The sequence below is a fragment of the Phymastichus coffea genome, unplaced genomic scaffold, assembly GCF_024137745.1.
Source record: "Phymastichus coffea isolate CEN01 unplaced genomic scaffold, Cenicafe_Pcof_1.1 PCOF00016, whole genome shotgun sequence".
NCBI classification, from domain to species: Eukaryota; Metazoa; Arthropoda; class Insecta; order Hymenoptera; family Eulophidae; genus Phymastichus; species Phymastichus coffea.
The window spans coordinates 1,127,692-1,155,309 of record NW_026706827.1 but is presented as its reverse complement, the minus strand read 5'-3'; the positions used below and the strand labels follow the sequence as shown (position 1 = coordinate 1,155,309).

At 49.3% G+C, this 27,618-nt stretch overlaps 2 protein-coding genes across 3 annotated transcripts in view; one reads left to right on the top strand and one right to left on the bottom strand.

Annotated features, from left to right (window-relative positions):
• Positions 1–7,549: 7,549 nt before the first annotated feature.
• On the top strand, positions 7,550–9,363 carry LOC131675136 (transmembrane protein 234 homolog). 2 transcript variants are annotated; one of them, XM_058953995.1, is made up of 4 exons: positions 7,550–7,752; positions 8,777–8,928; positions 8,995–9,154; positions 9,255–9,363. In XM_058953995.1, exons 1-4 carry the CDS (start codon positions 7,737–7,739, stop codon positions 9,311–9,313), a joined length of 387 nt encoding a protein of 128 aa, XP_058809978.1. In that variant the 5' UTR covers positions 7,550–7,736; the 3' UTR covers positions 9,314–9,363. The 2 variants fall into 2 exon arrangements, with proteins under 2 accessions (XP_058809978.1, XP_058809977.1); XM_058953994.1 differs by having other exon boundaries at positions 8,995–9,158; positions 9,255–9,351.
• Positions 9,364–10,864: 1,501 nt separating this feature from the next.
• The window catches only part of LOC131675135 (uncharacterized), a 59,926-nt gene continuing 43,172 nt past the window's right edge, over positions 10,865–27,618 (bottom strand). The window contains exons 3-7 of the mRNA XM_058953993.1: positions 12,173–12,385; positions 11,792–11,952; positions 11,524–11,720; positions 11,160–11,441; positions 10,865–11,073 (exon numbers count right to left, since the gene is read on the bottom strand). Coding sequence (XP_058809976.1) covers positions 10,877–11,073; positions 11,160–11,441; positions 11,524–11,720; positions 11,792–11,952; positions 12,173–12,385 — 1,050 coding nt within the window. The 3' untranslated portion in view covers positions 10,865–10,876. The remainder of the gene's footprint in view (positions 11,074–11,159; positions 11,442–11,523; positions 11,721–11,791; positions 11,953–12,172; positions 12,386–27,618) is intronic.

Genomic DNA, 27,618 nt, shown 5'->3' with positions numbered 1-27,618 from the left:
ATTTAGCTTTTAATTGCCGTGTTTTTTCATTACAAGCTGAACAAAAAAATCTTTAGTAGTTTATTTGCGGCCGCGGATTTTTTTTCAAACTGTTCGACCAATAATCATGAAAAAAAAGTCCGATTAAAATTGAATTCTTCTTACATATAAGATGATTATAAAAATAGTTTCACTTTATAGATGACACATTCCTTCAAATTAGCTCTACATTCATGCTTGACAAAAAAATTATTGTACTTTTTACTTGAAAAAAAAACACACGTTCGAGAGAAACTATGTGTTTTTTTCCTATAATGGTCAATATTATTTCGTAGATATTTTGATTTTGAAACGTTTTTTTTTTGTAAAAAAAGTACCACCCTATCCGAAAAAAATATAAAATACTAAAAAAGGTGTATCTCATCTCGATGAATATGAAAAAAAAAATTTGTTTCACACCGCTGCGTTGACAAAAAAAAATCGACGAACGTATATCAGACTGAATGTGATTTTTTGCGTAAGAAATCCAAGTGCATAAAGCCACTTTGCGCAATTTTAATTTTGTGTAGAGCTTAATATAATGAAAAAGCGTAACCAAAAAAAAAAGCCTAAGATTGTTGCCTTGCGAGATTAATGAAAATGTTGATATTAAGAATAAGACGATATTATCAAATTGTTCTGCTTTGTACGTATTATTAAGATTATAAGTTGTTTGTAAACTAAATAATGTAACATTTTGTTCATCGAAAAATAAAACAAGATTTTGAAAAAAAAATTCAAAATTATACTCATTACATATGCATAAACGAAAAATGATTTTTTTTATATTTTTTTCATTAATGTTTTGGTGATGTCCTGGAGCCGTTGCTGGAACATTGAGGAAATGTTGCTACAATGTTTCGCAGTTGATTCCTGTAGATCGATATGTTGCCACAATGTTTCAAGAAGGTTGCTAACAAGTTGGAACTAACATCTTCTGGAACAGGGAGATTGTTGTCAACGTGTTGTATCGTCGTTATGACAATGTTGCGTGACCGCGCTTTTGCAACATTGCAGTAACATTACTACAACAAAGCCATCGATCGCGTCAAATTTTCTCAAATATTTGTTGTGGCAACATTGTGGAAACATCGAGGCAACTTGTTGAGATAACATTTTGGCAACATTTTGGTTCAAATAAAAGCGGACATTTCAATATTGCTCCAACATTTCCGAAACCTTTTTTTTGGTTGCCGATTAAGTTGCCGTGTTTGGAAATCAATGTTGTAGCAACATTTTGGAAACAAACCTTGCTGGCTGGGTTCATTGGTTCCACGACATATTATAGTCGTATTAAGCCAAAATTGAGAACTTTGATTTAAAATAAATTCTCGAAGAAAAGTTTGCAATCGTATTTTGTTTTTTACAAATGCCCAGAATGAATTTGCTTGTGTCGTATCGGCAAAGGAACATTCTCATTTATTACGTGCTTTTCAATCGGTGGTTCTTTGTATCTAGCTGTTCTTGTTTTTACCTTTTTTTACCGTTTAATTGTTTTTACCGAGTTGCAAAAAGCAGCAGCAAAATCACTGAAAGTTTTCAGACCTTTCCGGTTAATTTGTCTACATTTTAACATTACATCAACTATGAGAGTGGTATAGGATAATTTATCAGATGAATGATCTGTAGCGAGCTTTTCGAGTTCAGTCACTAAATCACATTTATTTGATTCTTTTTTCCATCGATCCATCTTCTTTAAATAATGGATTGATCTCTGTCAGTTTGAAACAAAACAACATTTCTAAATAAGATTTCCACTCCTTTGCTATATTAATATTTCTTTACGCATTTTGATTTTGTTCTGTCACATATAAATATTTTTCTGAAAGATTGTTTTCTTGTGAAGGAGACATAAATGTCGTAAGCTTCATTTTTGGAATTGTGTCAGATAGATCTTGATTTTTCGACAAATCGTTTAATAAAGAATTCCTGGTAGAATTTGCATCTGTTCTTAAAAATGTTTAATAGAGCCTCAGTGCATTCAGCCGTTGCTATCTCTTGCGTACCAATATTTTTCAAAGGCCCATTGGCACTTTTGAAGGAATTACAGTGAGAATTGATATAAGGCATTATTTTATCAACTAACTCTTCAGTAAATTCTACATGTAATAAATTGATTGAAATTATGATTCATTGGTAATTCGTTATTCTTTGATGATACATAAATGATTTCGGAGAATAAATTTTTTATTGCGAGAAAATCATGAAACGTACGATAATTCGAAACTGTAACGTACACTTTTACAGGACCTTGTACAGGGAGATTTATTTCTGATTCTAAATCCACATTTTCGCCAATTGATGTAAATGGTGTAAGTGATTGCTTTACAGTGAATTTTGCAGCAACAAATTCAGCGTAACACTCCGGTTTTTCGGATGGCAAGGCAATAATATATTGAATATATTCAGAAGCATCGCAAAGGTAATTATTAATTTATTCTGTCGAAAATATGAAAAATAAAATACAAAAATTGTAAAAATATTTCGAAAATACTAATGGCTTGTCTTCAAAAATGAAAATAAGCATCACTTTTAGTTTTTTTAAAATTGTCGAAAACCAAGCTTATTTAGATATAAATTTATAATATAATATTATTATAAATATATATTTATAATAATATATTTATAATATAAAATTTATAATATAAATTTATAATATAAGGATAATAATTGTTAATGATAAAAGCATCATCAGCATCTATGAATTTAACCAACGATCTACTTTTCCTATTCAATTATTGTTGTCAAATTGAAAATAAGTAAGTTCAATATAGATAAGATCTTACTGGAGTTGAAAAACCGAACCCTAAAATTTTTAAAGGGGGTAATAATTCCTTAAATATCAAGAAAAACCAGAATAGTTTAAAAAACGATAAAAAATTATTAAATACTTTTAGAGAGCTATAAATATTACAAATAATAAAGTAACAAAATAATAAAGTAATAATAATAAAATAACCACCTGTTGAATGTGAAAATCAACCCCTAAAATCTGTTAAGGAGTAAAATCATCCCTTGAACATAAATAGAGACTACATCAGGTTTAAAAATTCAATAAAAAATCATAGAGAGGTTTCAGATCTTAATAAAAATTGAGCTACGTTTTATTTTCATTTTTGATGAAAAATCAACCTTTAAGATGAAGGGTGGGTACCAGTATAAGAAGAAAAAATTTCGGAAAATGTATAGCGAATCCAGATTTTGATTTTTTTATTGAATAAATCTATTCAAATAAAAATTAAGTGATTTCAAGAAAAATAAGCCTTTTTTTAGGCTTGAAAAACAAACCCCTGAATCTTTAAGGGGATGTAATCAGCCCTCAAAAGCGAATAAATCAAAACAATTCCATTCAACTACTTGAAAGTACATGAAATAATCATATTATTCTTTCAACCTCTAAATAGGGGTGGTTTTTGACAATTTTGAAAAAACTAAAAGTGATGCTCATTTTTATTTTCCAAGTCGAGCACATTGGTATTTTTGAAATATTTTTACGATTTTTTCTCTTGACTGTGTCGAATGCGCAAAAACAGGCAAAAAGTGGTGTTTGTACGGTCACTCTTTGTCAGTTAAATTTTAGCACTTACCTTGAAAATATATTCAGGCTGTCTTTTAGCAATAATATATGATGACAATAGTATATCTTTAGAAGATATACTACTGTTATAAAACAAAATAGATTTTTTTTTATCAGACGGGATCGAAAATTTAATCGGCTAGCTATAACTTTAAAAAATTGATTTTTTTTAATTTATTGATCGAAAAATACAAAATTCATGGATTATTCCACCTATATTTGTAATTGCCTAAAGAAGTAAACAAGTTACCTGTACATAGGCTGGATACATAAACAAAACTTACACACTACGGACAACAAACTAAATTATAATTATTTATAGAGTACATATATTTTAATTTTTAACAGTTTTCTAATATTCTTATTTACTAATCAGGTATTGTCTCGCTTACTTCTAGGTAGCTATTTTTATCACTAATTCTTTTACTAAATTTAGGTAGATGTTGGGGTATATTTCTCGTTATACTTTTCATTTTCATGTAAGTATTATGTAGGCTATCATAATGGTAATTTATTTCTTCTAGTTGGAACAATTGCTTGATTGTAAGAATATTATCTTTCGAAAACGATTTTTATTTATGACTTTTAATATTTTGTTTTGTATTTTTTGTATTAGAGTTAGATTACTTGCATATACTCAACTCCAAGCAATTATTCCATATTTGACAGTACTATGAAAGAAAGCATAATATATTATAATAAGTGTCTTTCAATCCATAATATTTTTCAATTTTGCAAATATAAACAGCAAATACTTTGTTTTATTTATTAAATATTTAATATGCTTATCCCATTTCATATTGTAATCAAATATAATATACTTAGGTACTTGTTCTCTGTTACTCTAATTAATATATTATTATTTATTTTAATGTCTATTATTTCGGGCACGCTATCGCAGTACTTTTCAAAAGTCATATATATATATATATATGACTTTTATATATACGGTATATATACGGCTTTATTTATATTTAGTAACAATTTGTTTAATGTTAACCAGTCAGCTACCTTTTGTAAATTCTTATTTACTGCATCAGCTACTTTACTCGACATATTATTACTTGTGATCATTCCGGTGTCATCAGCATATTATGTTCAATATGTCTTCCAATAGATCATTGACATATGAAATGAAAAATAGTGGTCCTAATATTGTTCCTTATGGAACTTTAGTGGTAATTATTTTCATGACGCTCATGTCATTATTAATTTTAACAAATTGATGTCTATTGGTAGCTTTTCATTAGTTCCAGAGCATGTTCCCTTATTCCATGTCTTTCCAATTTCTCCAGCAGGATGATCAACGGTATCAAATGCCTTAGATAGATCTAATAGCAAAGTAGTCTACTTTTGTCTAGGTTCCTGTATATAATATCAGAAATGTATGGTAATGCATCAGTTGTACCCCTAGTTTTTACAAATCCAAATTGTTTGTTCGATATTATTTTATGTTTTGCAACAAAAGAAAAAAGTCTTTCATAAATAATCTTCTCTAGTATTTTTGCAATGTTCGATATTAGCGATGTGCCTATAATTTGATGCGTCCGATTTCACTCCTGCTTTATAAATCGGAACCAATTCTGCAGTTTTAAGTTGATCTGGCCAGATTGCTTTTTCTATGCTTAAATTAAATATGTATTATAAAGGTTCTTTTAGATAATGTATAATCGTTTTCAATGTGCTTATATTTATTCCGTCAACTTCACCTGCCTTGTTTTTCATTTTTATAACAATGTTTTGAATTTTCTCACTAGTTATATTAGATAAATATACAGATACCCTATTTCTTTTTGGTACATGTAGGTTTTCCTTATTTCGTTTTTGAATTTTCGAGCCAAGCTCTGGTCCTATTTTACAAAAATTGTTATTCATATGATTTGCTATTTCTGATGCGGTTTTCATCTCTGTGTTGTTATCTTTAAATATTAGCCAGTCATTTCCTTTTTTTATTATTTCCTAATTTAGTATTTAAATAGTTCCATAGTTTTTTTGGGTTGATACTATTGAATTGAACTTGTTGTTTTTCGAATTTCATTTTGTCACCTTTTATTACTTTATCTATAGCTTTGGTATATTTTTTATATTCGCCCTTAAGTATCATGATTTTTGAATTTTTTTTCTATAAATTATATAATAGTTTTTTTTTAGCATGACATCATGATAGCCTTAGGTATCCAATTTTTTCTATTTAGATTTTTGTCATTTTTATTGTTTGTATTCTTTATCACTGCATTGTCTGCACATGTTATATATTATATATTAGGTTATATTCTAGGTATATATTATTCTAATTTGTTTCTTGAGCATTTCCAATTAATTTGACGCTAAATACACGTATTTACTCTAAAAAAGTGGTACCACTTGCTTCGCTCTAATCAGTAATATCGGAAAACATTGTTCTACGGAATTATCTTTGAAATACACAGTTCCAAATTTTATACTAATCTAAATTCTTTCTTTTGATTTTTCTTAGTCATTACACATGCATCGTGTCAATAAAATGTGTTTTCGAATTTGAATAACTATATGGCAGCTTAGAAGATGATGTGTCCAGAACTTAAAAAAAAGTAATACTTCTAAAATAAAAATATCCAAAGATACAAGATTTGTTTTATTTTTTAATACCCATAGCACGCTAAAAAATCAAATGAACTTGTTATTTATTTCATATAAGTATTATCGAGTCAATCATTTCGTCATAGGTATACTGATCTAGAAGATCTGTTTGTGTCTATTTTAGAAATGACTTTGATTCCTAACACTCAACTCAGAAAAAATGTGGCCATATCAATATTTTTTTATATAATGCAAACTTAGTTCTCTACAATTTTCAAATACTTTGGCGCCAGAATAGTCATACTGTACTGACGCATGCGCAAGAGGTATTGTTAATTTGAATTCTCATACTGCCACGAAATAAGGATTTATTTATCATCAGAGGATGGTACAAATTAAAATTTTTATTTTTTAATTTAACATAAATTTTCAAGTATACGTTTGAGTTGTTTTTTGTTCGGAACTGCAACATTTTCTTGCCAAGATAGCAATACAATTGATATTGCCAATATCAATTACAACGTTTAAACAAAATTCAATTCTAAATTAAAAAATTTGATTTGCTTTTGTCATCAATGTTTCTTTACAAATATGTGGTGGCACTATTTTCGTTGTTTTCACAAGGTTTTTTCGCGGTTCGCATTTTATCGTTTTGCATTCAATTTTTATTGCGTTACGTATATGGGTGATCGTGGGCGAGGTGAAGGTTGAGCTGATGGTCGAGTTGGTGGTTGAGTTGGTGGTTGTGGAAGAGGTCGTGTATGCCTTATACTGGCGCTGAGTAAACAGAGATATTGATTGCATACGATCAGGCTGGTTGTAATGCCAATGCTGCAGCAGAATTGTACGCATTGAATTTTCCTAAATGAAGGCATCCAAATCCAAATATCATATTAGATGGAGTTCGATGCGGTCGTGAGGATGGAAATCTAATTTCTGTGGCACACCATGGTACTAATCATGAAGTAATCGGTGCTCCTCGAGTCGTGAGAAACGTTAAAAATAAAGAAGCCGTGCTCGACTATCTCGAAGAGGATCTAATGGACAGCATTAGAACGGTTGCAGATATGCTTGATTTGAGCTATTAAATAAAAATTTGTAAAATATTTGTTTGAATATGTCGTGTTCAAAATAAATTTTCCGCCGTTCTAGAAAACTTCGGAGCTTTACTAACGCAACAAATAATTTTCAATAATTTTGCCCTAATTGATATAATCTCAATCAAACTGGCGACGAGCAATCAAATACCTGTTCACTTTCTCTTAATGAATTGACGCGGAATCAATTGCATGAATCATCTTTTCAAAAAGTCGAAATAAGTGATTTTTGGAAGCTATAACTTCCACGTCCTCAAAATATGTACGTACATACTTATTCATACGTTTTGCACGGCGTCTCAAGTCTGAGGTCCACTGACATCTGTAGTTGCTATGTTTACATTTATAGTGCGGGGTAATAGAACTCCGTTATTTTCACGAGTGACATTTTAAAGAAAAAAATGTTGACATGAAAGTATCATGCACAGGAAACTTATTTGTGAATAATCTGTATTGTCAAAAAAGAATATGTATAGAACTTTAAGATGAATATCACACTAGGTTAGTATTTTTTTAATTATATTGAAAAAGAGGATCTTATTAAAAGAAAAAACTACATACACTCTCTTCAATAAGATTATTAATGATGTATTTTCTTCATATCTATAATTATGATTCTAGTTTCCTTTGTATCAATTCAAAACAACTCTAATCGTGTTAGGAGAATGAAATATTAAATTTGCGGTAAGGTGTATTTAAAGCCATTGACATACCACTCATTCATTATTATTTAAGTATAAGTAATATGCAACATTGTATCTGCATATTCAGTCATGCATAAATATCAAGTTGATATACTTAATTTATAAAATAATTATGTAATTCAACTCAAATAATGAATATTTGCTTTCTTAAAAATACACACTTACATTAAATTGTTTTATAGCTGTTTTCAATTTTTTTATTTCCTTGACAAATGTATGTTGCAAGGTAACAAATCTAATGAATATCGTTAAGTAGCAATAATAATCTCTTCACTCCTTTCTGATTCTGCTCTATTTGTGTACATGGAATTTTAAGGAAATTAAACTCTGTTTATTGTTTTACTTTCCTTCAAATTTTCAAAAAAGAAAATGGTTGTTTTTATAAGCATTCCTCATAAAGTACTATCCATATTAAGTGAATAGATGAAAGAGATAATTTGTACAGTTTTTTAAATTAAAATTGTCCTCATTTAAGAATCGGAAGGATTTGTTTGTTCATAAATTTGTGAAGTATATTAACTGAATAAATACTGACTAACTTTCTGTTGTTCTTTTAAATTTTATAAATTTAAGACAATGTACATATTAAACCTAATATAGTACTCAATATCCTATCTATCAATATATATAATTTTCAGAAGTAAAAAAAATTAATCATTAAATGTCAATGAAAAATACATCTTTTGTTTTTGATATTATTTTGGACAGAGCAATTTCAATGCTAATAAAAACACAGACAACAATAGAAACATTGATTTTGAAAAAATAAAATTTGTCAATATAAAAAAATTGATTAATTTTTATGGTGTTTTCTTTTGCAGGCACTGTTTTTGGTTACTTGATAGTAGCTTTATTTTGGGGCATAACGAATCCTTTTATGAAAAAAGGCACACAAGGAATAGAGACCGTCAAATCAACATCTGTTATTGATCAATTTTTAAAAGATGTATATTTCTTAGTGACCAATCTTGAGGTTTGTATTTTATCATCAATGAAAACTGCTTTGATGTAAAATTGAAAAAAAATATTGCTTTTCCAGTATTTTATACCCTTTCTAATAAATCAAATTGGCTCTATACTTAACATTGTGTTACTTCAGCAATCAAACTTATCATTGACTGTTGTGTCTGTAAATTCCTTAACATTTGTCATCACAGCTTTGACTGGCAAACTTTTAGGAGAAGAAAGAGTTGATTCTCGTAGGTACACATATTTATTTTACAGAAAGTTAAACATCAATTTTTAACAATTTGACATGTAAATTATAAATTGAAATTGAGAAAACTATTTTTTTTGCAGAGACATGTATTGGAGCTTTCCTCATCTTGATGGGAACATTTTTATGCTGTATCGGTTAAGAAAGTCTTGTAAATAAAAGTTATAGCAGTGGAAAAATATAATCTTTGAAAAAAAAGCGTTATTAGTATTGAATTATATTTATTTCAAATTGTTTAATCGTGTTACAAAATATAACTTGATCCGCAACTATGTACCGTCCCATCAGTGGACAATTTCAACCTATATTTAGCAAGGTAAGAGCTATAGGTTAATGATGATTTTATTTTAAGGATAAGTTTTTAATGTAGCGACATAAATTCTATGGTATTTACACTAACCACATGATTGTCATATATACACACTCACACTTGTATATATTAGCACCAGGTAGGAATTAATTTTTTCACAGTACCGGTATTAACCAAGTCGTTAAATGAACATTCCATCTTTAGGGTTTTTTTTGTTCAACAAAATGAATCGAAATAATTAAGGTCAAAAATCGAACAATTGAACAAATATCTAATTGAAGGGTAAATGCATGAAACGATTCCTTGAACGACATAATTACATAACGATAACCGCATACGCGACGACAATATTTAATAGAAGCGAGAGATTGTAAAAATAGCTCAATACGATACAATTAGTACAACTATTTACAGCGACAAACTCGAGCAAAGACTACAAAGATACTTGAGGTCGTGTCAAATTAATTGATAATAGATAACCGTAGAAAATGCGTTCGCTTTTTTTTATTGCGCTCTTCCATTTACCTTACTTTCGACAATCGTTTCGATTTCAAATTACCGCTGATTTTGATTGTTTCTTTTGCCTTTTGTTTTTCGTTTGTAATTTCGAGGAGGATAATAGCAGACAAATAATAAGGACACAGTAAAACACAGAATGGCACGCTAATTCACGGTAAAGTAACAAAAGTCAGACGCAGAATGAAATTAGCTTGTTTCAGTTCCTATAATAGTTTGAAAGTCCTCTCTGAAAATTTGACAAAATAGACTTGAAAAACCGTCTTTGTTAAATCGACAATCACAAAGGTTTGTTCGTCGCACAGCGCCGGCTCGACACTGAACGCATTCTCATCTATCGCCAGAAATTTAACCGAGTAAATCCGGTAGAGAGAAGGTTACATGAATGATTCGATGACCAAAAATTTCGATCGTTGTGTGTGTGTGTGTGTGTGTGTGTGTGTGTGTGTGTGTTCACGTGCATGCGTGCATGTACATGATTGTTATTTCAATGTAAATACAATCTTCTGTAAGTACTTGGCGGCAGTAAATTGATAAGCGCATGACTTTCGTTACGATGTCGCCGATGGAATGTGTATGCGTTTGATTAAGACGCGGCATGGACGGATGTAGGTGGGCAATTAGCAGGGATTAAGGATGAATCGAGGAAGACCAATGTTGGAAGTGTTAAACGTCAGAATGGAAGACCGAAGGGACGAAGGGACGGATGAACGACGATGAGTAAGAAGGCGCACGGACTGGACGGGAGAATCGTTACAGTGAAAAGTAATAATAACGACAATAGTAGCAATAGTAATGGAGAATGAAGAGAGGGGGAAGGGGTAGAGAGAAGATGCTTAATAAGAGTCAAGACTAGCATTGGTCAGTGGGCCGGGATGGTCAGGCCCGGGACTTTTTGCTTTTGAGCTTGAACCATCCGGCGCTCTTGTTGGGGTCGCGCGGCACCGAGGTGGATCTGCTCAGCTGCTCCGGCCTGGAGCTCACGCTCCGGGACTTGCTGGCCAACGACTCGGTCGACACGGTTCTGCCCACCTTCCTGCTGTCTTTTGGCTTCAAGCTGCCGCGGTTGATGGTGCCTGCAACAAGGAACGAGAGAAGAGAGAGAGAGAGAGAGAGGGAGGGAGTGAGCAGAAGCCGAGCTGGACGGCTCAGCGGCACTCACTCGACTTGGAGTTGAGGTCCTTGGCGCGGCGCGGCTCCTTGGCGGGACGGCGGCCGAGGGTCTCGCGGCTGCGCTGCCGGCGCCTCGTGGTGGCCAGCGGCTTGACGTGCTGCTGCTCCTGGTCGTAGTTGATCTCGTAGGGCTCGCGGTAGTGGCGCGGCCGCCACGGCGCCAGCACGCTCACGCTGCGCGAGACGGTGCGCGTGTGCGCCGCCAGCGGCCGGCTCAGCTCCTCCCGGCTGGCCGCGCGCCGTCTCTCGTTCGGCCCCGGGATCTCGCCGACTGCAAAGCAAGCGCGGTGCGGTCAGTGACGGCGGCGCGCTCGCCTCGCCTCGCGGGCTGGCGTCGGAACGGAGCCCCGTGCCTGTGGCCGCGTGCAGGTACACCACGGATCGCTGCGAGCGCTGCGAGTTCTGGCTCTGCTGGCTGCTGTCGCCGGTGGTGCTCTCGCCGGACGACAGCGCGCTCTCGGCCAGCCGCGACGACTTCCGGCCCATGGGCTGGCGGCTCGGGCTCGGCGGCTCGCGCCTCGCCTGGGCGTGCTCCTCCCCGCGCTTGTTCCTGTGGGGCAGCAGGGCCGCCGGTTAGTCGCGCGGGCCGGCCGCGGTCCTCCGCCGCTCCGAGGCACTCACCTGCGCTCGCGGCTCGACGAGAGCGACTCCTGGTCGGTGTCGCCGAAGAAGCGCAGGTTCTTCTGCACGGACGCGCGCTCCGGCGCGGACGACGCCTCCTCGTCCTCGGTGCCGGTCGTCAAGATCTCGCTCTCGGGTATCCTCGGCTTCTTGTCCAGCGGCTGCAAAGTGCGACGAGCGTTTTTTAGGCGCGCCCGAGGGGCCCGGTGTGCGATCGGCAACGCAAACGGCGACGCGTCTCGCCGATCGCGACCTCCGATCTCGATCGCGGCGCGCCGCGAGTCCCGTTCCCCGTGTCGCCCACGCGCTCTCCACTCGGTGGCTCTCGTGGCGCGTCGCTGCGGTAATCGCGTGCCACTGGCCGCTCGGCCGGCTGCTCACCTTGGCGCTGGACTTGGCTTTGCGGGAGAGCGACTTGAACCAGCCCCTCCTCTCGGCCGCTTCCTGGGGCTGCGAGTCGCGCGAGCCCTTGCCCTCGCGGAACTGCTGCTCCGGCCTCGTCAGCGTGCCCGTGGATCGCGACAGCCTCGAGGGCCGCGGCGGACTTGGGCTGCCGCTCGGCGTCGACAAGCGCCTGCGCTGTCTGTACTCGTCCTGCAATCAGAACGCAGCGGCGGTTTCAATGCACGCCGGTAGCTCGGTCGCGTTCGCCGGCGCAGGCCCGCCGCCATTGCGCTGCGAGCTCGGCTGCGGCGCGGTGCGCGCGAAATTCACGCGTCGACGCGAATCGCCGTGACGAGTGTGCGTGGTCCGCGAGCGGCCCTCGTAAATCAGCGCACTGGCGAGCCGCGAGAGCGCGCGCTCGCACTATGGTTTTCGGAGAGCCCCGCAGCCGCTGTCGCGATGTCCAGGTGGTCGAACGGCGTTGCTGCCCGCCGCGCTTAATTGGCCCCGGCAATCGGACCGATCGGGCCGAGGGCGCGGCGGAGAAGATGAGTCGAGGCGCGCCATGTGCGGGCGGCCGGATAAGATGCATAAGAGCCAGCGAGAGAGCGGATAGAGCGTGTTTCACGATTTTCTTTGTCGAGCGCGCGGCTCTCGGGGGAAGCGAGCGAGCAGCTAGTCGTTGCCGCCTCGCGGACATAAATAATATCGGCGGGCCCGAGACCCCGAGAGCGCCGAGCCTGGTAGCGCGCAACAGCAATTGCGCGCCGCTCGGGCTCTCGGCGTGCGCGAGTTACGAAGACCGAAGAATAAATTTGCGGCGAATTAAGGAATTATCGAGTTGCAGTTGCGGCCGCGGCTTTGATGCATCGCCCCGACGCTCCGACCTACGGCCAAGGGCAGCGCCGGCTTTCATGGCTCTACTTCTTTGTCGCTGCCGGCGCCGAAAGCTGCTCGGTTCGCCTGGTCCGCGCGGCACATCCGGCCGATCGATCTGTCGCTCGCAAGCTCGGCATCCCCCGGGCGCTCCATTGCGCTCCTCGCGAACCGCACGGGCCTGAAAAACTCCGCCGAGATATAATTTCAGCGTTCATTACTCAAGTGCACGAGCATGTACCACCTATGCATCTGAAATGGCCTTGCATTTGCAAAGGCCGCAATTGGCATTCGGACAAATTGCCGCTGAAAAAGCTTTTTGCTCGTAACATTCCAGCGGCGGATTTTTGCTCGCGCGCGAAAAAATCAGCGCCGCCGCTGCGCGAGAGGGAGACGATGGAAGATTAGAGATGGGAATTTACGAGTTCATTGAAGAGTCGGTTCGGCACAGCTAGCTCCGAGGCGCGCTCTCTCGCTCTCTCGCTCTCTCGCTCCCTCCCTCTCTCTCTCTCATTGAGCTCTCGTGCGAGGGCAGGCCAGCGAGGCGGCAAAGGAGCGCCGCCACGCAAAAAGCGCCAAGGCACTGGAACGGGCCTAAAAAGAGAGCCGCGAGCGGCGAGCAGCAGCGAGCAAAAGGACGCGGCGGCGCGGCTAGTGCCGGCAGGAAAATGCAGAGTGCGCGGGAGTGTCCCGCAGAAAACCGGACCGAGCGGCGCGCGCTCGCTTGCCGAGTTGAGCTGCGTGCGCGAGCGCGCGAGCGCGCGAGTCGCGCCGCGCCATTAATAACGCAACGCCCAACAGCTCTCGCTCCGCTCCCTTTGCTCTCGCTGTCAATGCGGAAAAACTTGCAGTCGGCGCGCGCGTCCTTTTTGCCCCTCTCCGCTGCTCTTGATGCTCTCGCCGCCGGGCGCTCGCGGCGATCGGCCAACTGATGGCGCTCGAGGTGGCACTGGCCGTCACGAGAAGACAAACGGATAATCGTCAGAGGCCGCCGACGCGGCGAACGAGTGCGGCGTCCATTAGGGATTTAGCGCCCCCCCCCCTCCCCCGCCGAGTCGTCGCGTCGGCTTCGCGGCGCGGAAGTGGCTCTGCGCCGAGGATCGCTGCTGATCGCGGGCCCGAGTAACGAGACGCAGGATGATCGGCACGACATTATTCCATGCAAATCACCTGCAGCCCGCTATTTTTGCTTGTTTCCTCGGGGAGGGCTTTTGATTTATGCGCGTAACGGGCTGCCTCCGATTTTTCGCGCTCGCTCCTGCTTGTTACGGAGCCGGCGGAGGTCCGATAGCGCCGCGCGCCCCGCAGCCCCGGCCGACCGCGCAGTGTTATCGGCAGCTCGCGGCCAACGCTTTGTCAATCAGCGCGGAGCCGGGCAGAGAGCGCCACGGAGGCTGCCACGTCCGCCACGCGAGCGCCTGCATATTAAAGGCTCGCCGACGAGTCTACATTCCTGCCCGACATCCTCGCCGCGAGCACGCTGCTCTGCAATTTTTATTCCGTTAGCTCTCGTAATTAACCCATTTCGCGCTCGCGACTCTGCCTCCACTTGCCGATCTTCTTCCTTTTTCCCAGAGCGCCGCGCGCTCCGCGACTCCTTTATTAGTCCCAGTGTGGCGACGCCAAATGTATGCGTGGCAGTCGGCTCGTTGATTAAGCGCGAAAGGCGGAGGAGGCTCTCGCGTTCGTGCATTAGCTTGGCCGAGCGCGAAGCCGTCGATAATTCAAAGGACGCTTATTGGACGTTGGCTCGGGGCTCGACCGAGCGACGCGCCAGTGGTCGGCATGTTCTCTTGGCGCTTTAATGGCAAGTGGCCGCGAGATAGGCGGAAAGGTCAGGCGGCCGTGAGCTTGGAATTGAGAATGGACGTGCGTGGCAGTGTGCTCCGCAAGTGGCGCGGCTTCTTAGCCATTATGTCGAGCTCGGCGCCGCGCACTTCCGCGAGCTGCGGCTGCAATCTGCAGTGGCCGCGACGGGCGCGACGGGCGCGACGAGTGGCATGGTCAAGCCTGAGTAGGCGCGCTTGTCATTTAGCCGCTCGTACAAAGGCTCGTCGAGCTGTCCCTCGGTTCTCATTTGCGCTGCCGCGGCGCTCGGAAATCCGAACGATTCACGATCGCCAAGATACGTCCTCCGCCTCTGTCGCGGAGCTGCGCGCGGCCACGCACTCCGCTTGTATCTACATCGCGCACACGAACGCACGGTCGACCGGAGATTTTAGAAAACGATCGGAGCTGCTGCTGCTGCTGCTGCTGCTGCTGCTGCTGCTGCTGCTGCTGCTGCTGCTGCTGCTGCTGCCGCGGCTGCGACCGAGCGCGCCTCGAGTTCTGCGCATACCTGCTAATGGTCACTATTTGGGGAATCTCGCGGCCTCGCCGTCGCGAGCTTTCGCGGAGCTCCGCCTGTTGTCGGCAGCTCCGCTCCACGTTCGTCGCCCCCCTGCGTCCCGACAAGCGACTCGATGCTGGCCCAGCCACTTGCCGTTGACGTTTAATCCACGCGCGAGCGCAGGCGACACGGCGACATCCTTCTCCTCCTCCGCCGACTCTCCGCCGCCTCTCCGCCGCCTCTCCTCTGCAGCTCGTTTCGCTCCGGCCTTTCGACGTCCTAGTCGCGTTCGGCGGTCCTTGAGCGACTCGCGTCAGCAGCAGATATGCGACCTCGTTCGCAACGGAACTTTCGGAGAGGCGCGCCAGCTCCGAATCGCTCGACGGATTAAGCGAGCCAAGCGAGTATACGCGGCGCTCGGCGTCGCCGGATTTCGCCGCCTTATCGCACATTGATCTTGGTCGAAGCTTATAATTACATGCCGTGCCAACGTTGTCTGCGTACCCTCGGCAACAGCGCCCTGAGAGAGAGAGAGAGAGAGAGAGAGAGGGGGAGGATGCTCGCTAGCGGTATAAATAAATACACGGCGGCCAGAGCTTCATTCCGTAACGGGCTATTCGGTAATTGAAAAAGGCAAAATAGCAGAATGGGAGAGAACTAGCGGCGCGGACAAAATGTCAGTAGGGCTGGCTGGCTGGTTTCGTAACGGGAAACAATGACAAGCGGCTGGACGTGCGTCATTACGCGGCGCGCTCTGGCAAAGCCTGCCTCGAGCGGTACCTCGTCGGTTCGAGGTGTGTCGTCGTCTTCGTCGATTTGTCCCCTGGTTACTCGCCCATTGCCAGCTGCGCCGACGCGGCCCCGTCGCGTCCACGCTGGAGTCCGTCGCGCCAGTCCGTCGATCGACCCACCGCAATCTTATCAGCCGCGGTCAGCGAGAGACGAGCGCGTTCCGTCGACGTCTGCGTCGGCTGCGTCGGACGAGCGTTCGGCCGATAACGAGCAGCGATCGTCGAGCGAACGATCGGAAGCGGTGCTCCGAGCAATGTTGCGCGTACACACACAATGCACACGCGCAGCTCTCAAGGAATTCGCGGCTGCTATTACCGCCGAGGTGAGGCGCGCCGCGATCCGCGCGAACAATGCCCGACGCGGGATCGCACCTCCGCGCGAGCGCGCGATGGCCCAGTTCGGCTCTGCAGAGCAGCTCCCAACGCGCGCGCGCAGATAGATAGATAGACGGATAGGTGCGTGCGTAGGTGTGTGCTTTCGCGCGATTACGCCGCTGCCGGCCGTGCGGCTCGAGGCTACCATTTAAAAGCGAGCCGTGGCTGCTTATACTCCTAGCCGAGCTTTGGTCTGCCGTAGTAGGAGCGCCAGAAGACCGCTACACGCTCGCTTTTTTCATCGCTACTTTCCAACTGGAAGACCTTTAGCTATTTGGCTTCGTTAGCAGCGCATTATTGGCGCAACGATACTCGTTGGCTGACGCGCTCTCCAAGCGAACAACGGTAGAAAGCCAAGCAAGTTTCGACGCGCTCATTCGAATTCCACGCTGTTTCGACACATCTGGAGAGAGGCGAACTCGTAAGCTTGCCGCGAAACGGTGCGTCAAGTCGGATAATTAGCGGGCCGATTGCGCGACCAAGGAAAAAGGAAGAAGAGCAAGCGCGCGGCAATGTCATAATGCGGCGTGTGGCGAAATAATGACTTACTCGGGGAACACTCGAGCTGCCAGCATTCATATCAATAAAGTTGCGTGCGCGCGGGCCGTCCGAGAGCGAGGCGCAAAGACGCGTGCGGCGGGAGAAGGAGAAGGAGGAGAGGAGGAGAGGAGGAGACGCAGGCGAACAAAGCGCAGGGAGGACACTGGCGCCGCGAGCGCGCGGTCGACGGGGCACCGGCCGAGGCGGCGACGAGGAGGCCGCGGCAGCGCACCAGGTCGGAAGCCGGCCGCTACCGCCGCGGCGCTCGCGTGCTGCGAGCGCGTCCCAGCCGCTTCGCGGTAATGAAGGGCTTGCCAGGAGAAGCGGGGCGTAGCCGGTGCGCCGCGGCGCGGCTGGGCGCGCGCACGCGTCCGTGCCTGCCGCGGCGAGCGAGCGCATTATCAATCACGCTCGCAGTTAATGGTAGCCTCTCGGACGACCAAACACACCCCGCAGCGCCGCGGCCCCGTTTATCAACGGGGCCCCCGCGAAATTCAACAATCGACGTTTATTAAGGCGCAACTCGCTGCCTAGATGATCTACTTGCCGCCTGCAAAAATGCGGCGAGCCGAGCCGAGCCGAGCCGCGCCGCACGTGTGGTCCGGCGCTGCTCGCTCGCCTCCTTCCCTTCCGCGCGCTTGCAGCCGCTCTCCCGGCCGCTCGCGCACCACTATTTTATCTCGCTAAATTAACCGGCGCTGCATCAATAACTCCTTCCCCCCTGGCCGCCGCGCCGCGCCGCGCCGAGCCTACGAGCCGCGCGCTCGCTCGAAAACCCTCGGCCCTCCGCGGAGCGCGCGCGCGATCGATCCTTTTCTCCGGCGCTCTCCTCGCCGAGGCTAAGTCGCACCGACAAATTCACGGAATTCGCTCGGCAAGCTTGTAGCGACTCTTGATCGGCTGCACTTTCTCGCGCGGGGAGTGTCGATAATAATTTTAATTGGCGCAAGCGCGCGCGCGCACAATCGATTGCATGGCAGCCGGCCGCTTTTCCTTTTCCTTTTCCTTTTCCTTTTCCAGGCGAGCGGCCTTGTCCCGTCAAAGCGATCAAGCCGATGAGCGTAATGCGCGCCGGACGTGCTACACAGCTGCAGTCGCGCTCCCCGCGCCGAGCGAGCATCGGCTAAGTGCACTCTTATCGCGGCCGAGGCGCTCTCGCTCGCGCGCGGTGACGTATAAGCCGCGAGAGAACTTTAATGAGCTATTTTCGCCGGCAATTCGATCGGCGCGCGTATATCCCCGAGCCCCGCGCGCGCGCGCGCGCGCGCGAGTGCAACTATCACAAAGGAGAGCGTGTCGCTCGCTTAATGATCCGCGCTGCACTGCTCCTCACGTCTGCGCGGCCTCTCTCGCCTCCATTGTTGTCGCATCTCTCTCCGCCGATTACTTTCTCACGTTCGCCAATTTCGTCCTGTCATTTCTCGTAATTCGCCGCGCAACGCTCGGCCAAGAAAAATGGCCTAATTAAATAACTCCGCGCGCGCTCGAGTTTCACGAGCATTTGAAACTCCGGGCTGCGCTTTGCCGCGGCGGCGAGCTGCTCGCCAATGAAATATCCCGCTAATAAATTCTGCCATCAAGTGCGAACGCCTGCAAAAGGAGCACTCCGCGGCCGTGAGCTTCCAACGTATAGGCAGGCTAATCTCTCTCGGGGCGCGCGCTTATCGTCTGCGCGATCGGCGCGTTTGCGTAAACACGCCCGCGAGCAAAAAAGGACCGTTGGCTGCAGCTTGTAAAAGTGAAAATGCGGCGCCCAAGAGCCACGCGGACGAGCAGCGGAAGCAGGCAAATAATGGAAAAGCTCGAGCCGTGTAACGAGCGAGCTGGCGCTCGGAGCCTGTGACGGCCGGCGGGCGAATAATCGCAATCAGCCGGCTGATTGCGAGCGCCGCCGTCGCGTAATTAGCCGCCGAGCCGAGCCAGGCATATATCGATGCAACTAGAGCGAGAAAAGCCGCTCGCTCGCTGGCTTGTTAGCCGCAGATTCCACTTTCCCTCTTGCAGCTGGTTTTCGCGTCGCAGCTTCCCGCTGCTGGTCTGCTCGTCCGCTCGTCCGCTCGTCCGCTCGTCCGCTCGTCTCTCGCGCACGCGCGCATTATCTGCCGCGGATCACTGCCCATCACGGCACCAACGCTCATCCGCACAATGGCGACTCGATCAGCTGGATTAACTCGGCAACAGGCCGCTCGTGAAAAAACACTTGATGCACTTGCTTGGCCGTCGCGCAGTAATAAGCTTCCGGCTAGCCGCCCAAAGATAGGCGAGCGCGCATCTAATTACAATTAGACCGGCCGAGTAATTGCTTCGCGGAATCGCGCCCCCAATGAAGCAATCTGCCGGCGCCAGCGCCGCAGCCGTAGCCTCGGCCCCGAACAATGTGCCGGCAAAAAGCGGGCTCCAATCAAGCCTGCACCGCTCGAGCCGCCGCTTTGACGCGCCGATTAATCCACCGAGCTTTTCCACGGCGCGCGGCCTTGCTCGAAAACTCGCGCGTGGGCCGACCCGCGCGCGCGCGCTACAGTTGCTTCCCGGCAGCATTCTTTTTCCTCGAGCCCGTCGGCCCGTCGGCCCGTTTTTTGCCCGCGCTCTTGCGACAACGAATCGGCTTTGCGTGGAATAAAAATTGCCAGCGCCCGTCGCTAACCAACCAGTTTCTCTTCTCGAGCAAAACACTCCGATCCACGCGTTGGCTAACGTGAATATTGATCGAGCGGGATAGCTCCTCCGATCGTTGCGACATCGCGCTTCGCGACATTCCAGGAGAAATCCGTTCGGTCTCGCTCGCTCGAGCACGCGCACCGCGAGCGCGCTGATAATTCTCGCGCGCGTCTCCAATGAGAACTCGGACGAAAGGCGGATTTTCGGCGGTTTCAAAGTTAAAGCCTACTCGTCGGCCTTGAAGCCGCGAAAGCCGGCTTGCTTTCGAGTATCAATGCAAGATACGCAACAGTGCAGCGAAGAAAGCCGCTCGCACCGATCGCCGATCGAGGCCTCGCCTCGTGTCTCCGCGCGCGCTTTCGGCGCTCTCGAGCGCTCCTTGGGCCCAAGGAGGCCCTCGCTGTTACAGTTGCGCAAGCGATCAACGATTGCGCAACGCGCGATACGCGCAAAAGGACAAGGCGCCCGAGCAAGAGTACACTTGCGCAATGCCACACTCGGCCGTAACAAGTGCGCCAAGGCGAGCGCCCGAGTAGCCGGCGAAGATGAATTTGTCACCGCGGGAAGCGACGTCGCAGATAATTGGCCGCAGATACGGGGCTGCAGCTGTGCGCTGCCAGCTGCGAGCTGAAGAACGGAGGACGGAGAGCGGAGAACGCATAGGTCTGCAGCGCGAGCGATGCGAGATGCAGATAAAGCTGAGAGCGCTAGGATGAGAATTATTATAACCGGTGGTCGTTTTGTTGTTGCTGCGAGAGAGGGAGAGAGAGATTGGCCCGTAAACACAATAATTAGGGCTCCGGAGAAAAAGATGGAGAGGTAAAAAAGTCGAGCATAATACCGAAATAAATAGTGCTATTTATTAATATCGCATTGAGCTTGGGCCCGAGGCTGGGGATGGGACTCTTCCTTCCTTCCCTTTCCATGTGTAATTACAAGGCCGTGCGCGCAAAAATCGAGATGGAGTTGTGGGATAAGGGACGGCCGAGTTTATACATACATGCGCCTCTCTCTATAAATGCATCTGCATGATTTTCATGTCGCGTGGGCGGTACCCTTCCCCGGATCCCTGCCTCGGCTTGGCTCTTTCTCTCGATGGCTGTTTTCAAGGCTCGCCGAGCGCGCCGAGGCCCCGACGTCTCGACGCCTCGACGCCTCGACGCCTCGACGCCTCGACGCCTCGACTCGTCCTCGCGCGCCGCCTGCCCGTGGCGGAGAGCCACGGAGTGCGCGCGAGCCAGCGGACACTTAGGTCTCGCATGGTCGAGCGCCGGCAGCGCGGGCAGCAGCAGCAGCAGCAGCAGCAGCAGCCGACGGCAAACAGACGCTGCGGCGGCGCGGAGCTGCCCGCGCTGCCGGATGGATAAATTCAGCGTGAAATGAGTCGGCGCCGCCGCCGCCAGCAGCGGCCGCGCGCGTGCGACACCGGCGCGAATGTGCGGCTGTTAGCGCGCTGCAGAACTAGCCGCCGCCTCTTTCCGCCTCGGATTAACATTCCCGTCGGATCCACGGCCAGCCGTGAGAGAGTGAGAGAGGCCTAGACCATGACCGTCCGTCCGATTCTCGCTTTGCGAACGCGCGCGATCCGCTGCTGCTGCTGCTGCTGCTGCTTTCGCTGGCGCGTCGAGCAGCAGCTGGCCATTTCAGTCGGCAGCCAAGCGCGAGATTGGTGGCTTCCACCAGCGTCGCCGATGCGCCATCCCCGCGTGCCGCTTCTCCTCATGACGAGCCGCGCGCCTTTACAGTTACATCTTGGCCATCTCGCCAGCGTTCCGATCTCCTTGCCCAATCTCGGCTCTCGCCTTGGCGCTCGGTGTAGCGCGTCGACCGAACTGTTGCGCCTGCGAGCGATGCGAGCGAGCCACGTCGGCCCGACTGGCCCGGCGACCTTCGCTGCAGCGCGATAAGCTCTCCGACGTGCTCTCGGCCGGACCTCGGTCCGCTCCCGTTCTGCTCGTCGCGCCGCCTGTCGTCGTCGGACCCGTTTAATCTCGCGGCTAACGAAACCGTGAGAAGAGAGAGAAACGCAGGCGAAAGGCCGCGCGCCCTTTCTCTCCGCCCGGAGGTGCGAGCAAGTGCGTGCGCGTAGCGAGGCAAGCGCGCGAGAACAACGGCTTGTCGTCGCCTTTTCGCGCTGGCTTGCAGATTCCTCCAGATTCTCCCGGACAATGCTGTGCGGCCTAACTGTGAAACGCCGCTCGACGCGCATTCGCAGGCCTGCATCGCCGAGTGGCGGCCTTACCGGGGGCGGCTGTAAAACGTTAAAAAGACCGGGTCAGCGAATAAGAAGCTGTGTTCGCCGGCACGAGGCCGCCGTGCAGACGCGAAAGTCGCTCGCGTGACACAGCCTTCTACCCTTTTTCGGCGTGCCGTGCTTTTTCACGAGACGGCCGCTCGTGCCGCGCGAGCCCGCGTTGTCGGAAGGCTCGTGGCGGCTCGTCAACGCAGCGCAACGTGCCCGCGTCTCGCGGATCGCGATCGCTGCTCCGCCGAACGATTTCGGTTCGCGACACTCGCCTGTCGACGACAACGACAAAGGAACGAGACTCGATGCTCGAGCTCGTTCGCTCGGCCTCTCGGACAGTTTGGCTGATGGAGAGCCGCGGCTCTTTGTTCGCTCGCGCCTATTTATAAGCAGCTTGGCAATATATTGGCAGCGTTAAAGTGCGTTAAAGTAGCCGCTTATCGTCGGTCTTATCGGGTCGCGGCGCGGCGCATTTTGCTCGCGGCCATTTCGGAATGTCAGTCAAAATATTCGAAATAGCGATGTTCCCCCTCGCGTTCTCCGGCCCGCGGCTATTTATGAGCGGAGGGGAAACAGGCTCGCGGCGGCGTTTTAGTGCTTTATTGTTTTTTCCTCATTGGCAGCAGCATCGGCAGCAGCAGCGGCAGCAGCAGCAGCACCACCACCACCACCACCACCACCACCACCACCACCAGCAAGAAGCGCGTTGGTTATTTTTTGCCGGATTCCGCGGCAGAGTTGCCATAATTAACAAGCCCATCCGCACTCGGCGGCCTTAATCGGATTATCGGCGCACGCGAGAAGCGCGCGCGGCATCGATCTTCCTTATCTGCCGTCGAAGGACCTTCGCTGGCGCGCCTGCGAGCGCGTCCAGCCTGCTTGTCCGCGCGGGATGACAGGCTCGCCAGCCGCTGCCGTCCGCTGCTCGCGCGGTCCTCCTCGGCGACAGCGCCCCAGTAGCGACGCTCGAGTGCGGTCGGCCGACAAGGAAGAGCCGAGAGGCAGCGGCCGCCGCGGGCCGACGGAACGCGGGACGCGAGCCGCGATATTGTTCGAGCATTCGATACGGCGCGCGAGGCCGTGCTCGCCGCGCGGAGCCAGGCTGGTGAAAGAGATCGCTATTTTTAGCTGAGTAAGCTCCGCGCCACGGCGGCAGCAGCCTCCGCTCGCTCGCTTGCTTTCCACGATGTTTAATGGGATCTTTCTGTAATTTGTCTGCGAACAGGGGATTTAATTGCGGTATTTACGCGATAAACACGAGTCCGGCTTTCTTTGCTGGCCTTTTTTGCGCGCTCGCGCAAACTCCACTCGCCGCTGCCGCCGCCGCCGCCGCCGCCGCCGCCGCCGCCGCGGCAGCCTGCCGCCCTACGCCACTGCCGCAAGAAAAGCAGCGGCCGAAAGGCCACTACTGCAGGGCTTCGGAACAGAGGAACGGGAGAAACGAGTATAATGGCGAAGGTCGTTCTGGAAATATGTAGACACACGGAGCTGGCTCTGCCGACGAGCGGGCGCGCGCCAATTTGTAGCGGCGTCGCTGGCGTCGCCGGCGTCATAATGTTCGCGAATTTTCGCAGCTACCTCTTGGATTATCGATCGCGTCCTTTTTGCGGCGCGCTCGCGCTCGATCGTCCGGCGTAATAACTTGGCCAGAGTCCGCTCGGCGAACCGAAAGGTCGCGTCGCCGCGAAAAGCCAAGATCGGGCCGACCTTGGCGCGAGCGGCGAGAGGTGGTAGCACGCACTTGGCCATGAAAAATAGACGAGCCGAGCTGCAGACTGGCAGCAAATAGGCGAACCGCGGCGCACTCTCGATCGGCCGCCGGCCATTCGTAACGCGAGCTATCGCCGATAAGTTTTATCATTTTTACGATTTTGACGCTTAACGCTGGTTGCGCAAGTGGCCGCGGCCGCAATCGACTTATTTGCCTGCTCGGGCCGGCAACCTTCCCTTTCACGCTGCCACAGTCATTATCTCACCTGCGCTGTCGCGCGGGCTAAGCTCGCAGCGGAGAGCGCGCGAGCGGTGTCGTTGATCGACTGGCCTCGATACGTACGCGAACCCTGCGGCCGGGCTTGCCTGATTTTCTCTTTCGTCACCGGCACGTCCCCTTCTAAGCCCTTTCGAGACCGTCCGAGCCCTGGATTCAATTTATGCTAACGTTGCTCATGACCGATCTCTGCCCCATTGTGTCGGCTTCGCTTTTTCGCGCACCAGCAACAGCAGCAGCAGCAGCCCCCTTGGCAGCGAGCAATTTTTGTAGTGGCTACGGCAACATGAAATCTGCCGGCTGCTGTCTTTTTGCCGCTGGCCGATTCTTTTCTCTCTCTCGCTCTCTGTCGGTTTGCCGAGTAGCGCTTCGCGGAAAAATGGTTTATGTAATGAGTCGAGTCAGCAGCGTTGCCGCGGGCAGCATGAAACTTTGTTGTGGCTTAACGATACGCTTTCTCGTATGATCGCGCGCGGGTAAGCAGACTGCAGCGAGTACTCAAGTTTTACGATCATCGACTCCATATTAATTGAATAAATAAGCAGCTGTGCGGTCGGCTCAACGCAGCCCTGAGCATCCCATTATGGCGCATGAAATACAGATTTACGCCGAATCAGCATAAAAGAGCGGCCGTCTACGCGGATCTATGGGGAGCGGCCTTCGACTGCGCGGAGCGACCGAGAGCGCGACAGAGTCGCGCGGCGATTCGCTCGAACGAGCTCGCGCCGTAGCTCGGCGGCGGCGGCGGCGGCGGCGGCGACGGCGACGGCGGCCTTGCGGCTAGGCTATTTTCCATTCGACTCGAACGCAAATTTCTTGCACAACGCCGACGCCGCCTGGCTTCCTCTGGTTTTTTCTGCTTTTCCTCGGCTTGCTTCTGCCGAGCGCCGCGAGTCATCCTCCGGCGCGCCGCTCCACTCGCTGCGCGTGTCTCTGTGTCGGTGGCGCGCACAATGGCCGAGCCGAGCGCGCCGAGGCTTATCCGCCGAACCTCGCGTAGACGTTGGCCGGGCTTCCGCGCTCCTAGAGGAACGAGTCGGCCGCTTTTCGGCTCTTGGCCGGATAATTGGCAAGGCCTTTGTTCATTGTTAATTGATAATTTATATGGCGCACGGGCCAGAGCGCGCCTTTTCCCACGTTACACTTGGCGGCGGCGCGACGGCGCAGCGGTGGCGGCGCGGCGCTGCGCGACCGGCCAGCTCATTTCGTATATGGTCATATTCGCGAAATACACAGTCGGCGCGAGAAAATCGGCTCCGCCTCTCGCCTATTATCGGCCATCCTCGCGCGCAATGGCAACACTTACGTCAGCTGCGCTCTGCTCTCAATGGAACCCTTTGTGCTATTCTAATGTGCGCCGCGGCTCATCAACTCACCTGAAAGCAGACAAAACAAAAGGAAAATCATTAGCTTGGCCCGTTCCAATTCACTCCGACACACAATAACGCATTCATCTTTATCGCTTAGATTATTTCTTTCATTCGCGAGCGTTGATTAATCGTCGTCTCGCCGAACTTTTCAATGATTTGCGAGGCTGTGTCCGCTGCGGGGCTCGCTGCTTTCTCAGTGGAACCGCGCCGGATACACGACGGCGAATAAAGCGCCAGAGACGGAGGACGACGAGTCAATAATTTAATTAGTAATCCGAATTGTGCGCGGCAAAGCAGCACAACTTCCCGCTTGGAATTGAGCAATGGAAAGGGCGAAGCGCTGGCGCGCGATCGAAAGGACCGATAGCATTATCTTCTAATTACGGATGAATGCTTCGGTTGCGCGCCCGGCGTCCGTGTGTGCGTGCTGGCGTTGTGTAACGCTGACATAATGCGCCCATTTGAATGCGCTCTTGGAAGCTGTTTTCTCGCGAGGTCGCCGGAGGAAATCGGAAAAAGAGGCGCGCGAATTCGAGCGGAGAGACTAGGGCGGCAGCTTGGCCCTCGTCTTCGGCCGCGAATCAGCCCGTGAGAGGAGCCGGGGCTCGGGTGGCGCGGCAAGGACGCTGCAAGGATAGCCCAGCGGGCCCGGCGAGCGCCAAGTTTACGAGATCGGCCGCTTGACACGCCGCCGCGCTGCTCCCTGCCTCTTTCACGGTATATTATCGCGCGTGCGTTGCTCTTACGCGAGGCCGCTTATTATGCCGCTTATATCAAGTGGGCGTCGGCGGCCGAGCTGCAACAGTGTTTCGCGAAAATTGATATTTACTTTGGAAAGCCGAGGCGCAGGTAGCGGTCTAATGTACTCTCTCGCCTCGCGACACGGCTGATCGCCAATCCCGATTTTACGATATGCGATTTGATGTGGCGAGTGGGCGAGCGACCGAGTGGGCGAGAGCGCCGGCTGCTGCTGCCGCTGCTGCTGCTGCTGCTGCTGCTGCTGCTCGTGCGCGGCTCTACGTGCGCACGCGACGAAATGCCGTTAAAGCTGCACTTTCCAGCCTACACGCTCTGCCGCTCTCCAGCCGAGCGCGCCCCTTTCATCGCTCAATTGCGCATTTTATCGCCGACTTTCGACGGCTTATTTCCAGCTCGGTTTCGTGCCTCCTTTGCCTAGCCCCGGATAAGTCTCGAGCGACTAGCTGCCGTGCGATGAGTCATCGGGCGCGCGCCTATGTCCTTTCCCAACAAGGGAAGGCCTCCAACCATCAATTCAGAGAAATCAATTAAAAAAGAATGAAAGTCATCTCGGCGACGGCGGCGACGGCGGCGACGCGTGCTCCCTGGCCGTCCGCGCATACGGAGAAACGCAACGCCGGTGTAATTGGCAGCGGAGCGTTGGAAAGCAGAAAAAGCTCGGCAGCGATAATTGTCGGGCTTTTCGCGGAAAGGCGCGCTCGAGGAGGACGGCCCGCGAGCGGCGGCCAAGCAAATGAGCGGAGAGAGAAGCGCCCGATCCGCGCGCGTCGAGCCGCCGCGTCGCATTTACGAGACGCCGGCCGCCGATAGGCCTCTGCCTCTCCGTCCGCGGCCGTGGACGGCTTTGTCGGCCGAAAAGCCGCGCGAGCAGCCGTAAAAACCGACTCGGTGCGAGCGGACTCGAGAGCCGTGTGCAATGGACGCGGCGGCCGCGGAAGAAGCAGAAGCAGCGCGACTTGTGCTCGCTGCCGCTGGCCGTGCAGCGAGATAACGGTGCCTCTCCGGCCGCGAGTCCATTGATGTTTACAGCGCGGCAGCTCTCGTGTACATGTTAAATCTAATCTCGGCATTCCGCAGCGAGAGAGCCACAGCGGGAGAAAGAGCGCCAGCCAGCGAGAGCCAGCCGGGGAATCGAATAAAACAACATCGATATACGCCAAAGAGCTATCTTGCTTTTCAATAGATACATATTCTTATGGATTATTCGATCGAGTACCGGCGAGGAGCGCGCGAGCGGGTCCCTTTGCCGCTGCCATCGCCGCGTAATAATATCGAGCTACCGCCGCGCGACGGACAGCCAAAGCCCACTCCGATCCGCGCGGACCGAACAAAGCTCTTGACGAGTCTATATAAATTGGAGTCACGCGCGATATCGATCAGCGAGCGCCGAGGAGAGAGACGCAAAACGCCCACAAGAGCAACGATCAAGGGGCCCGGAAAAAATTCCCGGCGCATTTCCAGCGTGGCCCGCCCACTCGAGGATTCGCCCTCGGATCTGACTTGCAAATCCCTC

What these genes read in the sequence shown, in the direction of transcription:
- LOC131675136 (XM_058953994.1), top strand. An exon ending in TCTTAGTGACCAATCTTGAG is followed by an intron (nt 8,929 to 8,994) that starts GTTTGTATTTTA and finishes TTGCTTTTCCAG; the next exon opens with TATTTTATACCCTTTCTAAT. An exon ending in GAAAGAGTTGATTCTCGTAG is followed by an intron (nt 9,159 to 9,254) that starts GTACACATATTT and finishes TTTTTTTTGCAG; the next exon opens with AGACATGTATTGGAGCTTTC.